This window comes from Telopea speciosissima, chromosome 10 (genome assembly GCF_018873765.1).
Source record: "Telopea speciosissima isolate NSW1024214 ecotype Mountain lineage chromosome 10, Tspe_v1, whole genome shotgun sequence".
Classification (NCBI taxonomy): Eukaryota; Viridiplantae; Streptophyta; class Magnoliopsida; order Proteales; family Proteaceae; genus Telopea; species Telopea speciosissima.
This window is the reverse complement of record NC_057925.1, coordinates 61,823,703-61,838,200: the sequence shown is the minus strand read 5'-3', so window position 1 is coordinate 61,838,200 and position 14,498 is coordinate 61,823,703. Positions and strand designations below refer to the sequence as shown.

General features: G+C 36.6%; 1 protein-coding gene across 2 annotated transcripts; it reads right to left on the bottom strand.

The window, feature by feature from the left end:
* Window positions 1-584: 584 nt before the first annotated feature.
* LOC122641928 (major facilitator superfamily domain-containing protein 12-like) lies at window positions 585-14,498 on the bottom strand. 2 transcript variants are annotated; one of them, XM_043835266.1, is made up of 12 exons: window positions 14,229-14,498; window positions 12,728-12,797; window positions 10,949-11,145; window positions 10,750-10,825; window positions 10,564-10,647; window positions 10,339-10,418; window positions 10,088-10,214; window positions 9,864-9,923; window positions 9,719-9,769; window positions 6,624-6,782; window positions 3,885-4,037; window positions 585-1,165 (listed from the first exon to the last, which is right to left on the bottom strand). In XM_043835266.1, the coding sequence occupies exons 1-12, from the start codon at window positions 14,384-14,386 to the stop codon at window positions 998-1,000; spliced, it is 1,383 nt and encodes a 460-aa protein (XP_043691201.1). In that variant the 5' UTR covers window positions 14,387-14,498; the 3' UTR covers window positions 585-997. The 2 variants fall into 2 exon arrangements, with proteins under 2 accessions (XP_043691201.1, XP_043691202.1); XM_043835267.1 differs by having other exon boundaries at window positions 585-1,170; window positions 3,905-4,037; window positions 14,229-14,497.

The following is a 14,498-nucleotide window of genomic DNA, read 5'->3' as shown; positions in this document are numbered from 1 at the left end:
TCCTAGTAGGACAAAGTTTTCCTCCATCCATAGAGGACTGTTCACCCACCATCTGAGGGTTCACAAACCCCTCCTAGGGTTTTAGTATATTCCAAAATACCCTCTCGATACCCATTCCCGCCTTCTCCCGCCCCTCAGTGAATGGAAACTCGGTCCTTCATACTCAATGCATTTTCCGTGTCCATTTGAATGGTAAAAAAGATCCGAACTGATTCATCCTTCTGTTGGGGCCATGATAATCTTCACTATAATATTACAAATTTATAATTCTTTTGGATGTTCAGATAGGGTCCCATCCAACCGGTGGTCCTGATCATCTGAACCCAAGACACAGGGCTTAGTTATTGGTGCCCTAAACCAGTGTATGGTCATGAAGCCACAGAACATTAAGGGTAGAATTTTCCAGATCAAAGTGTCTGGGAACTATCGGTACAGAATATTGTCCTCGTAACAGGAGAGTTGCCTTATTTTTTTTAGTGTGAAGGGAGGGGGGGGGTGGATAAATGAGACTTGCCTGTTTGATATGATGACTGAAACTATCATAATAAGTAAAAATCTAAAGAAATACAGTATGGTACAACAAATCATCAAAAAAATTACCACTCTGCAATTGGGTGCAAGAGATGGAGGGAATGATCTCTGGTTGATCCAGGTTTAACATAATGAAGTGGTTAAAGGTGTTTGTCACTATGCGTGGTGAGAACTGAAAAGGACCATCTAATAAATGAAGATTTCACAATGGCTGAAACTGTACATAGCCATAACAATTTTAAACTGACAAAGATGGAGAAAAAAATCTTGCACATATTGAGTTTGTGAGGAAACACAACTTTCTCTCTACATCAGCAAATCCTCTTTATGTCTTTTAACTTCCATTTTGAATCATGTAACATGAACCGTTACCACAGTTGCACCAACTCCATCTTATTGCCACTTTTTCCGGCAAACCGTCGGAGCCATCTCAACATTCAGTCAGCGGGAAGTTTATTACCTCAACTCAAGTCAGCAGGGGCTCCATTAAAGGTTTCACTACAGGTGTATGAAGGTCCATGGTGTATGTAATTACTGATCCAAGAAGTGCACAAGATGCGGGAATGAGACCCAATCCATATCTTGTAATCGACAAACAGCCTATGATTGAAGGACAGCCCAGAAGACTAGGAGAAGTACCTGCATTAGAAAAGTCACAATGATAATGGGCACCTTTGGAGTCATTAGCAGGAAAAAAAAAAAAAAAGGAACCTTTAAAGTCACATCCACCATGAGCTAAGGAGAGTATATATGACCAACTTTTGGATGAAGCTTGCACACACACCAGAAAGTTGTATTGAGAAATCCGAATGAGTTCAAATACTAAATAATATAAGATGGGTATGCAGGTATGGCAGCAAATACGCTGCTGAGAAAGATATATTCATCTCCATAATCGATAACATGAATTCTCTGATTGTTTATTTCTATTAGTAATTTAAATATCAGTTTTACCAATTAAAGTAGAAGTTATTCTAAACATCTGATATTCGTTGATTTGGAAGTCCATCAGAGCAGAGGGCAATACCCAACCAAAACAATTTGCCAATTGGATGATTAAGAACATCTAGTAGCCAATAGTTATATGTTCCATGTACACCTATTAACGGACCAGATCACCCACTTCATAGATGATGATTAATGGAAGATTCAAAAAGTGAGAAGGGAAAGGAAGAAGAACTTCAACGACTGAATGAAATAAGCACTTCAAGCAGACAATTTAATGAAGTCCAAGTCACCTTCAGTGAATGGACTGGTGGACCAATAGTGTGGTTGGACTTTTTCATTATATTATTTGATTCTCTGTTTTAGTTTGCTATCACTGTGGACCATCAGCCTCGAAAAACTCAATTTTGTTTGCATCAGTAAAATGATATCACGTTTGGTCTACTGTAGAGAGTAGAAATACTGCAGTCAAGGATTCTGTTAGTCTGGAGTGCAAGGTGAGCACTCTAAAGTAAGCTACAACTCATTATGCCAGTGCAAACTTGATCAGCTCAAGCCATTGTTCAAAGGTCCATATATTGTGTTACAAGGCATCATAAGATCACCGATTTGAGTCCAGTTTATCCACGAATTAAACTTCATAGTGACAAAAAAATGAGATGACTTAACCACGTAATGTAACAAGGTGAATGGCCTAGAAAAAGAGCAACATTTTAAAACTCGAACAATCCATAATTAGATCATATCCTGGGTTGCTTACAATTGCGATCTATTTCAAATTTCAAAACATAAAGGTTCCACAGACCCATTGGGTTCAACTCCTCCATCTGTGACCCAGTCTCTTTCACAAGTCGATGAACAGGCCAAACTTTAAAACCTTATCAAATATATAATACTAATGGTGCTGTCATCATCAGTATGGTTTTCAGAGGAAAGCATCTCAGTAGGACCAGATGATACCAGATGTTGTTGATATACATAAAAAAGAAACCTTCCCATAGGAAACGGTTTGCATTTGATAAATTTCCTCCTAAAAAATTTCTCTTTTCAGAAACGGAAGTTTCCCGATGGAGGATATAGCACCTCCATACGGTCTGTTATGGCTTTCATAAACCACTAGCTGAACTATAGGTCAATTCCCATTCTGAGTTCAACATTAAAGAACAGCTAACCTAACCATAAATTAGAAATATTCTGTTATCATGTATTATTGATACTATAGGTCAATAACTGGAAAAGTGATATGGGTTTTATCCAGTTGTCTTAAAAAGGTGCCAAGTATCGGTATTGGGCAGCATATGAGAAAGCTAAATTTAAGAGATGTCTCAGAGACATATCAGAGAGACATTAGACACATTAAAAATACGCTTTGATATGTATGGATATGCTTATGATACATGCAAAACAAGTGTTTTAAGCATTGTGGACCATAAATAAAAGAGCGTCCCAATGCACGAGGCTCCCGCTACTGCAGGGTCTGGGAGGGGCAAATGTGCACAGCCTTACCCCCTGCTTCGCAGAGAGGCTGTTTCCAAGTTTTGAACCCGCAACCAACAGGTTGCAATTAAGCAAGAAGTTTAGAAAAAGAAAATTCTGTTTGCATATTAGGATATGGCTTAAAGTAACCCCTGAAGGTTCTAACCAAGCAAACAATATTTAAGTATAAAATATTAATAATTATTAAGTTACATTAAGTACATACACATTAACCATACTACTATACTAGTAATATAATAAATAAATCTAAAGTAGTATGCTAATAAAATGTACCTAGCAACAAACCTAATTATACATCATAAATTATAAATCATTCAAGATGATCCAAATCTAGATCAGTTTTCCAGTTTAGATGTGATGCTTGACAAAAACAAGCAAAAAAAACCAAGATTCAAGTAAAAAAACCAATATTTTTAACATGCTTTGACCTGCGACTTTGATGAGATTTAATGCAAATTTTTGCTTACTTAATCACTTCCCCTTGTCGTTTTTTTACTGTAGATGGGATTCACTTACGTTTTGGCAAAAAAAGTCAAGAGTAAGAAGAAGTTGTATATTTATTTTTTCAAAAACTAGGATTTTGGGTTTTGGTAGCTTGTGTATTGAGTGTATCGGTCTGTAGTGGTACTGTATTGTTCCATACGGTTCTGTACATAATTTTTTAAGTGTCGGTTCTGTATCGGATCGACATGCCAATCTCGATACATATTGATGCTTGATACCATCTTAAGAGAAAAGTACTCTACTAACAATCAAATTTAGCATTATGTTGCAATTTATATCTTAATTAACAAAACATTTCATGTAGAAAAGAATGAGCAATAAGGCTATTCAATTTAATAGCATACAAGGAAAAATTATTCACTCATCGTAATATCTTAATTACTAAAATGTTTTATTTGGAAAAGAATGGAAGAGATAAGGTATTCACTCTGATAGGATTCGAGAACATATAAAGCAAGCCCGCATGAGATTTTGTCCAAGAAGCTCAATGACCCATAAACAAATGCACAACCATTGAGATCCTCTCCAACTAGAACACTTTGCATGCTCACTCCTGTTACCTGTTACTCCATAGAGGCACAAAATGAGAGTCTATAAAGGGAGAAAGTTCAGAAAAAGCAGGTATTTTGACAGAGAAGTAATCTTGGTTTGAGAGTTGTAAATAACTATGAGTTCCAATTGGTTGCTTTCTCTTTTGAATAATTAATAAATTTCTGAGGGCAGCTTCAGATCCTGGAGTTCTGTGGGGTATTTGAAAAAAGAAAGGGGAAAAGCACCAAATGGGTTGCATTGTTTAGATAACCATCTAAATTAGGATTCATGACCAAAATATGACTCCATGAGGCACCAATTCCATCAAGTTTTTAGAGGTCCTTTTACATACCTGCATCATATTCATACTTTTAAGTTTTAACCTCAACAAAGCATTCAAATAAAAAAACATTAAGCTTTAACCCTAACAAAGCATTCAAATAAAATAATAATATCTAAACCAATGACGCTACACATCAACTCAACTCAAATCAGTCTTATCCCAACTAAATGGGATTGACTACATGGGTCTTCTTTCTCCAATCAACTCTATTCAAAGACATACTTGCTACTAGGCCTGAGCTATGCATGTCTTTCCTAATCAGTTCTCCTAATTGATGCAGATCAGCATCAAGATAGGTACTTTCTGAAGTACCAACGCGGGTGAAAGAAACCTACACCAGAACCATAGTGTGCAGTTCTAGTTTGGAGCTTTTAGAACCACTTTTTTACAGGGTCTGGTTCTACTGGTATGATTCTGAACCAGGGTTGGTCCACCCAACCGTGGGTGTCTGTTAGTAGTTTTATCCCTTATTTCTCTCTTTATTTTAGTAGTTATATGATCTGGAATAGGACTTCAGAGTTTCAGTTTCAAAGGAGAATGATTTCCTTTATTTTAACAAGGGATTTCAATCCAAATTCGGACTTCTCTTGCTTACAGTTTAGGACTCCTTAGCCAGGTTGTTTTGTTACTTTATGTCCTGTATCTGTAATGGTCTAAAGGAGTTGTTTGCTATTGCCTGTTACCTTATCCTAGGCTAAATTGAAACAACCATACAGATTCCCCAGGTTTTTTATGATAAAGCTTGGCTTTTGCACCAATATTCTGTGAGTTGCAGAATTCTGTTGTGTGATGCAACAGCCCTTGGTGAGAGGCTAAGGTAGGATGGGTGGGATTCCAATCAAGTTCCAGGTGAGAGGCTTGGTCCATATCATTTTACTTCTCTACCATTCTTCTTCATGTTGTTCATCATTAAAGTAGGTTAAAATTTTCTGTTCCTATTCTGTTCTTGGGCATACCCTACTTGCTGGAATTTTAATTTCTCCATTGTTTCCATCTGAGATTCCAAATCAAACTTCAGATTGGTAACCAGATAATATTCTAAACACACCCACAGATTCAAAACTTGATTTTTGTGCTAATTTCTTGGAGTCCTATCTCAAGTGGGAATCATAATTCTACTTATTTTAAAGATCAGATTCTGTTTATTATTTCAGTTTGTTAGTCTTTTTTAAATTCTGATATCTGATCATTAATTTGCTCTTTTGTAGATTATCAATTTTTAACTTTAAATTTCTCATTTCACTGTTGTGCTGAAACCCTAATCCTATTGTCAATAGGATTGACTCAAGATCTGACCATCAGATTTCAGTTAGATTTTGAGGATTTATTCTTGACCATGGATTTCAGTCTATTGAAATCCTCTTGAATCCGTTCATTTTTCTCTCTCTCTTCACTGCGGTTCTGGTTTTTTTAATCGAGTTTCTGAACCAATCTCTTAGTTGAATCTGATCTTTTTTCTCTTCACTGCGGTTTTATTTTTAATTGAGTTTCTAAACCTAATCTCCTAGGCATCTAGAAAGTAGAAACCCATCCCCTAAAATCATTTTAGCCTACCCTTGGCTCTTTTAGCTCCTCTAACCTGAATCATATCACTGTTCCTTACTGGAGCATTTGAAGGCCTCCATTTTACATATCTGTGCCACCTCAAACAAATTCTCTCAACTTATCATGTATCGGAGCTACTTCTAAATTAATCCTAATTTGTTCATTCCTTAATTTATCTTTTTAGTTTTACCACTCAATCCATCTTAACATCCTCATTTTAGTTACCCTAAGTTTATTTATATGTTGTTTCTTCAAGTCATATCTTCTTATCTTTCTTCTTCCTCTGTTATTAAAATTTCTCAATTTTTGGTTGTGTTCCCACCTCCCTACGATCCTTGTCTATTGTGGATTCTGATTTTATTGCAAGGACTGAACCAGGATCCCATTAGGGAGTGAAAGTAATTTTAAACTTTTGATCAGATTTGGCCGAAACTCATCAGATGATCCCACGTAGTCAATTTTCTCTTCCATGTGAAAGAAAAATTTACTTCATAAGGATATCATTGCCCACAAAAACTATACTTTCATTTCTGTTCGGTCTCTTGCATTCCAGATCTTAGATTTGAATTTTTCATTCACCATTTACTCAATCAGCTAATGTCAAAAATGATCACAGGGAAATGGGAAGAGATAGTTTTCCAGGATTTAAATTGATATGTAAATATGGAAAAAAGGAAGAACAAATGGAAAAGAACATGAAAATTGAGAGGAAGGAATTTGTACATACTGTCATTAAAGCATTGGCCACACCAATAGTTACTGATAGAAGGTACATAAAACCATGCATGCTACTTGGAAGAACAAGGATTCCTGCACCCGAAAATATCCACAGAACGCCACCAGCAGTAAAGAAAGCCTTGAGACGTTGGCCTGTCCATCTGATTTCCTATTATATGGAGGATAAATAGTCTCAACATTAGAAAGGGAAAAGGTATCAATTGATCTAATAAAAAAAATATTTTATTTTTTGATATTTTAATGGAACAAAATGATGTTCCAGTGGGGATCAAACTTTTGAGCAGTGGGTTTTGGTATTTCAAGAAAGATCAGTACAATTTATGATGTAGTGTTATCATAAGAAGATGTGGATGTTGACCTCTGGATTTGGGAAGTGGGCATGCCTTCATAATGTACTGTACTTGCATTATTGAGAGAGGGATCTTATCATACGGAGCAGGTACAACTTCCAAGTAGTGAAGAGGACAACCTCTTCTTTTTGGGAAGATATTTGTGGGTGTGAACCACTGAACCTATATTTTCCATCCTTGTATCATGCCTCAAGAGACAAAGGAGCAGGGTCCAGAATTGTTTAGAGGTAATGGAGGAGAGAGCAGTCAGCAACCAAAGTTTAGATGATCAATGTTTTGGAGGTAGATATACCATCAACTCTAGTGGGAAGATTAGGGCAGACTGACAACCAACATAATGCAGATGATAATTTGTAGAGTTAATCCAAAAGTTACTTTTTACCTCTCAAACATTACTTCAGGGCTGGAGGAAGTTTTTTCTTGTTCCAAGTATATATGGAGCGCAGATGTGCCTTTAATAATGCTTTTATGTGGACTGTGTCCCTTGACAGAATTAATCGTTGATGACTTGGGTTTGGGGTAATGATGCATTCTAATGATATGTTTCCTATGCCAGAAAAAATTGAGAATCAGTTGATGTCTTTGGCTGCAAATATGAGTTCATATATCAAATATGGACACTTTTTTTTGGAAGAAGTTTGGGGTTGAACCAGTGCTGCCTTCTTCAGTTTTTGTCCCTATTGCCTCATGGCTTGGATGCAACTTGGGCAGGTTGGGTGGGTTAAAGGGCCAGACCAAACCCAACTTGTGCATTTTTTTAAACCCAAGCAGTGTGTTTTTTTCTTTGGATGGGGAGAGCACTAGATTATGTTTGAGTTGGGGTTGGTCGGGTTTGAGTCATTTCCCACTTGGAGAACACTCTAATATGTTATAGTGTGTAAAGAAAGCATGATGTTCAATTATTTGGCAGGTGGGTCAGTTAAGGGGCTTACCCAAGCCGCACAGTAAAAGTGCAAAGGCAAGCCCAACCAAGAAACCCAACCTGGAGTTACCCAACCAAAACCCAGCAGAAATACATTTCTAATAATCACACCCCTGAATGTAGTTTAGGTTTGAGTTGGGTCGGAGTGTTAGAGTTTATGTATTAGGGGTACTTTAGTCACTAGTTTATTGTAAGTCATACTGAGGTGTAATTTTCTCTTTTGTTATTTTTTATCTTTTACCTCCCTAGGGAGGCATATGTAATTCCAAGAATATTAATAATGAATCAAATAGGTGAGAGAAGCCCTCAAGCTACTCACCACGATTTCCCTCTTAACTCTCTCTTCTTTCTCTTTTCTTCCCAGCTGCTAGTCCTTGTTCCTTTGGTTGAATCAATACATACCTAGTTTCTAACTCGGGGCTTAGGTGAGTTGGGTCAAGATCAAACTACTTCCCCATTCAAAACAGTTCACCAAAATATATGATATTACAATTTTTTTAAAGGAAACACCAGCACAACTTAAATTTATCAAAATCAAATTCCCAATCAGTTCCATTAATTCTCTAATCTTTTAACCATGGGTACAGAGGAGGAATTTAACTTATCATACGAAACTCTGATTATTCAATATGGCCATTGAAGAATTATGTAACCACTTATTACAAGTCTTGGTAGTTTGGAACTGACTCATTAACTCTTAGGTTTTTCCAAAAATAGTTTAGCAGAATGTAGCGAGTATTTGATTGAGTAGTTGATCAATACTTTCTAGTGAAGTGAAGGATAAATTACATATATGGTGTACCTACAACGATTAGATTATCCATATTACAATGTCAATAAAACTGAACTGTAGGCAGTGTCCTTTTGAAATGGGGGTTAATGTCCAAACTATGACATGGTGGACCACAAAATTTGGACATATGGTCAGTCAGGAATGAGTCCTATCTAATCAAAGGTCCAGATTGGGTACATCATTCCCCAAGTCGCAGAAAAGGTAGAATTTACCTGGTGAAATCCCACCTAGATGTAAAATCTAACACGATGCAGAGAAGAATGGAAATAGCAAACACAATCACACAATGCGCACAAAGATTTACATGGTTCGGCAAGGTTGCTTACGTCCACGGTGAGATGAGATTTGTTTCACTATCAATGGAGAATAGGGTTACAGTCGCTCATTCCTCACACCTCTCTCAGATTTGCAATACAGAGAAAGAACTCTCGCTACAGATTTATAGTGAAACCCCATGCAGGAAATTTACTGAAATACCCATATAGTCCTTAAAAAATTTTCTTCAAAAAGGACACCAAAACCTCAACACTAGAAAACATGTATAAGAAAAAAGAAATCCCACCTTGTAAACCTTTCCCCTGATACATCATACATGTAAGCCCCGGCCTAGAATTGGTTTACCTTAGGCCTCAGTCCAACCAAAAGCACCCAAGATAGCCCAACCCAGAAAGAAGCTTGGTTGGATTGGTCAGGTTTGCATTTATCCTGACCCAAATTGCACCCTGAGTATGATCTCTTACAGCTTTCAGGAAGGTCAGATGAACCATTGGGAATTTAATCCCTTCTGACACTAGTTAGGTGCAGAATAAGCATAAGGAAAGAGCTTACCTTAGGATCACATTATTGACAAAATTTGTTCACTGCTGTTTTTGGGGTACTCAACCCAAAACAGTTTGCAGGATGTCCACATTAAATTAGAGAATGGCTGGTCAAATATTCTACATAAGTGATCCTAACCAAAGAATATACTCTTAACGTTAACCCTACTTTTTTCCTCTTTAGAAAAAGGATAGTTTTACCTGTAGAATAACAGATATTGCAAAGCTGCAAATATAGATGATGGCAGGTACCTGCCATATCAGTTGGAATGTATAGTCAGTTCTATCACTTTCTGAAAAAGATTAAGGCTGAACTGAATGCAACACTGTAGGTTCATGGGTTTACCAGAGCTTTAGATGATTGAACCATTTGAAGATCATGAATCACATAGAAGGCAAGAAGTGCCTGAGAAGAAAAAATGGTATTAATGAGAAAAACAACACTTCTGAAAACAATTTCTCAGAGACCTTTTTGTCCATTCAATGTAACAACTGTGACAATAAAACATTTAGTAACTGAAAGATACCTAAGATTATCTTTTCATGCTTGGAAAGGGAAAGAGTGCAGACCTGGGAAACATTTGTTACTAGTCGAGTGAGAACATACACAAGTGCAACTTGATAGTACAGAACTTTCTTAAACCAGTGCGTCCATAAAATCCTATGCTTAATTGTTCCTTGAGTATCTTTGTTTAATCTACATATCGCATTCACATGGAACAAAAAATTATTATTACGGCAATTAATATGTTCAAAATATTAAACAATATGACTGAACAAATGATATGAGAAGGTTAATTGAAAGATAAAATGTCGCAAACCTTGGTTCTTTGGTTCCAAAAAGAAATATGCCCACAAAACAGCATCCAATAAAAATTGACAAATACGCAATCCACCGGTACTGTCCATTTTACAAAAGTGTAAGAGCGAACGCCAAAATATATTAAACGACAAAGAATAAATTCTTTTTATAGGGGCCCAAAAAATCATCGGCACCACTGGATATTTTCCTTTTAGGCATTCAATTTCATATTTGAATGACATACCTGATTTTCAATATCAACACGTGTCTTGGGTTTATATATATTGAACACAGCCAAAGCAACTACATATAGGCTAAGATTTGCCACCTTCAACAACAATTATATAAAAAGAATCATAACCATGATAACACTGTGTAGAATTGAAACTGACATGATTTACATGAAATCAAGATTAAGAGAAATGCTAACCATTGTAAAAGCATTACGACAACTAGCTAGCACAACTCTGCTTGTTTGATTTAGTGTGATGCAGTTAACCATAGACCTTCAATGAGAAAAAGGAGGGGAAAAAAAACTAATAAGTATTTCTTAGGCCACAGCTGTAGATTAAAGAAAAAAGTAATCAAATTGAACAAATTAACAGGGAATCACAAAAAAGGATTATTACATGTGTGAAACTTGGGTAGCAGCCCAACCCACATTGAAAATTGCAGCAAACATGCTGTAACCAACCGTTTGAAGAGCAGAAGAATTAGTCCCAAAGATTTTGCAAGGTAGGCAACCACCAAAAACAGAAGAAAAGGAAACGGCGACCAGAACTGATCCTGCACCATGCCATATTTTGAAATGTCCAAACCTGTCTATCTAGCATGTAAAAAAAAAAAGAAGTAATAATCATTTTCTGTGTGATATTTGAGAAAATATTCCCAATTAAAATTAAGTAATCTATATTATCCTTGTTAAAATGGGACCAAATAGGAACAACAACAGGGCAGGTTCAGGTGAGTTTCACCAATGCCATAATGGACACTGAAATTGCAAAGCCATAACTAACCCACCCAAAGAAACATCCATGGGCCTCACCAATTTGACAAGGTAACAATGGGCCCCTGCAGAGTGAGGCCGGATGGAGCAGGTAGCTAAAAAAACACACAACCTACCCCAACCCTATAAGTGTAGTACCATACTGAACCATTATAGGAGACCATGCCACCAGGTGTGGCGGCGCACCACTTTAACTCCCCACTGCCACCCCTAGGACTGAAGCATCCGGTTGATGCTTTGTTTGTTTTATGTAAGGTTATAAACCATTATAATCTTGTAACTTCTATGGCTTTTTCAGCCACAATTGAGCTACTCTTTAGGATATGGGAGCATTGATGTTAAAATTTTGTAACCCTAACTACATGTTTTGGGGGAACTTCTCCAGCTTCTGCTTCTCGGATTCTAGAATCCAGCTTCCGGTGAAAATGGGGGTTAAAAGAGCACATCCAACAAAAAATCATCGTTAGGAATCTTTAGCGCCGGAATCCCCTGGGTGGTATACTTTCTATTTCTCATACATAATATGGGCGCAAGTAGCACCTCCAAATATACCCCAAGTCTTTTTCACTTTACTCCTTGGACACAGTTTACTGGGATTCATAACATTTTGGTGGCCCCTGTTCCCACCCCATTATCATCAACTTTGCTTCTTTCAACTTCCAACTATATAAATAGCATCTCCAAAAAATAACATAAAATGACTTTTCAAAAGAAAGAACACAAGAAGAGGTACTGAGTTTTGTCCATTTTAAGCCAGAGATCAATGATCATGAGGACTAAAACCATTTCTCTTAGAGTCTTTGGGACATCAAAATTTCCTAAACAAACTTACAAAACACTGGTGCAGCTTTGCCTAGTGTCGTATAATTGGCAGTCCCATGCCTGGATGGAGGACTCTAGGATAGTTTACTCAAGAATTTTAAAATCTATGTTTCAAACTCATAGTGAAAAACGAATCATTCAGCCACCTCCAAATGTTTGAGAATACTTAAGATAGTACAGAAGTCTTCTCAACCACAGCTTCCAACATGTTACTCATCTGAGCTACCAACAACTTCAAATTAGAGTACTTGGATGAGATCAATATTGTGAGAGCTTGAGATAATTGAAACAAGTGCAAGTTTAATTTTAGAAAAAAAGAACCATACATGTCATGATATACAAAATATACATGTGAAATCTGGGGAAATCTCTTTTCTTTTTTTGGTAAGTTGATGCAGGTATAATCATTTCATTAGTGACAGGTTAGCCTTTACGAAGAAGTATAAATGTTCAAGAGAATATCAAAGCCTGTCTTAGAAGATAACTATAATCTTTAGATAATAACTAATCACAAGATGATTTACAATAAAAATAAATCGGGTTGTAAGTCAGATAAGCTAGTAGATGCATCTGATTGTACCAGCTCCCCTGCAAATATGGTTGTAAATCCATCAGCAACTTGACCCGACAGCATGACTATGGCCGCATCCCTATGGATAAGAACAACCAACACAGGGATTAAAAAAACCTCTATGTAGAAGCTGTTGGAAAATCCCTCATAATAGTGCAAGGAACATTTATTAGAAGACTTTCATAAGTCATGAATAGCGTTAAGACATTTGTTATGCAGTAATGGGCACCATATACTTGTGGAATGAAAGACTGCTTCCACAAGAGAGAAAAAAAAAAAAAATGAAGCTTTTCAATAACAGATTCTGAAGCGCTTATAGATGGAATTAGTTAATAGTACACAAATTTATTTGCAAGCGAAGTTGCTAGTAAATTTTGTTATATATATGATCTAAATTAACATGTCATTTTATTGGTAATATAATAAGGAATAATTGCCATAGTTTTAGCTGATATCTCTGTTCACCACAGGGAAGGTTGTAAGAAACTTGGTGCAGATCATGTTTGTGTAAGACTTAGAAAAACAAGAAAAATAGAAAAAAACCAGTAATGTAATCACAGCTGATGACCCCCTGGGGTAAAACCCGAATCAGAACTTAATAGATTACTAAAGAAAGCAGCAGCATTTCTAAAATCAGACTAGATGCCTTGGCATCAAGGACCAGCAATCAAAGTCTGATGTTCTAGGCCAAGACAGGTCTGCATCGTGATGTGGAAAATAGTTTTAAAATTAAAGATAAAGGTAAAAAAATATATATTGTGAAGAGAATCTGGCCACAGTCCGAAAGTCTGTACAACTGTCTAAGCCTACAAGTTGATAGAATGAGAAATTAATGGTTAAGCTAACCATTGGAACTGATTGATGACATTACTAATGCAAATGAGTAATGAGTTCCTGATGCATTCAGAGTCCCTGTCCAAAAGAGGAGGTTCCCAAAAGAAGATAAGGAAAGCACTTTTGCCATGGCTTCAGTTGGAGTAGGTGATGCTGCATAGAAGATGATGAGGAACTCCATTTTTCATATTGGGGAAAGTTGAGAGAAGCTAAAATTTTGCTTTTTTTTAAAGGAAGACATGTAATGAGAGTCCTTTTATTTGGTTTTAACTGATGGAGAATATCAGCATATTTAACTGTCAGAAGCTTTGTTGAGGCACTATCTGCAAGTATAATTCACCCTTCCCTGTGAGAGCATAACATGTAAAATTCAACTTTCCCTGTGAGATCATTAGGCATTGACTGAGAGCTTAGGTAGTTGGGTATGCATTAGAAAGACAGTTATCACCGACAACAACAACAGCAACAACCCAAAAATGAAAATTCGTATAAAAAAGGAAACTTCCATCTAGCTTCATACTATTAGGATGAGCATTAATAATATTTTGTGACCTAATTTTCCATGAATAACTAAAGCGAAAATATGGAGTAATGAACATGGAATCAAAGTTCAAAGAAAGCCCAAGCAAAATGTGATATGAAATGCAAGTTAGGAAACAAGAAATGTTCTTGTTACCTTGGGGACAATCCAATATCTGTCAAGAACACTAATAGGTAAGTAAACCAACAAGCAGATGTGATGTCATTGAGCATGTGGCCAACACCATAGTAAACCACGGACACTCTTCCGATGGGTTTACTGCATAATTCCTCATCTTCCGAATTATTAACCATGTTGATACACCAGATTACAATTTACAACAAATCAAAATATGTCAAACATGCTCCACCCTGTAGAAACTCTGCATGGGAGAGATCGGGGTTTCATTAATCGAAAGCATAAATT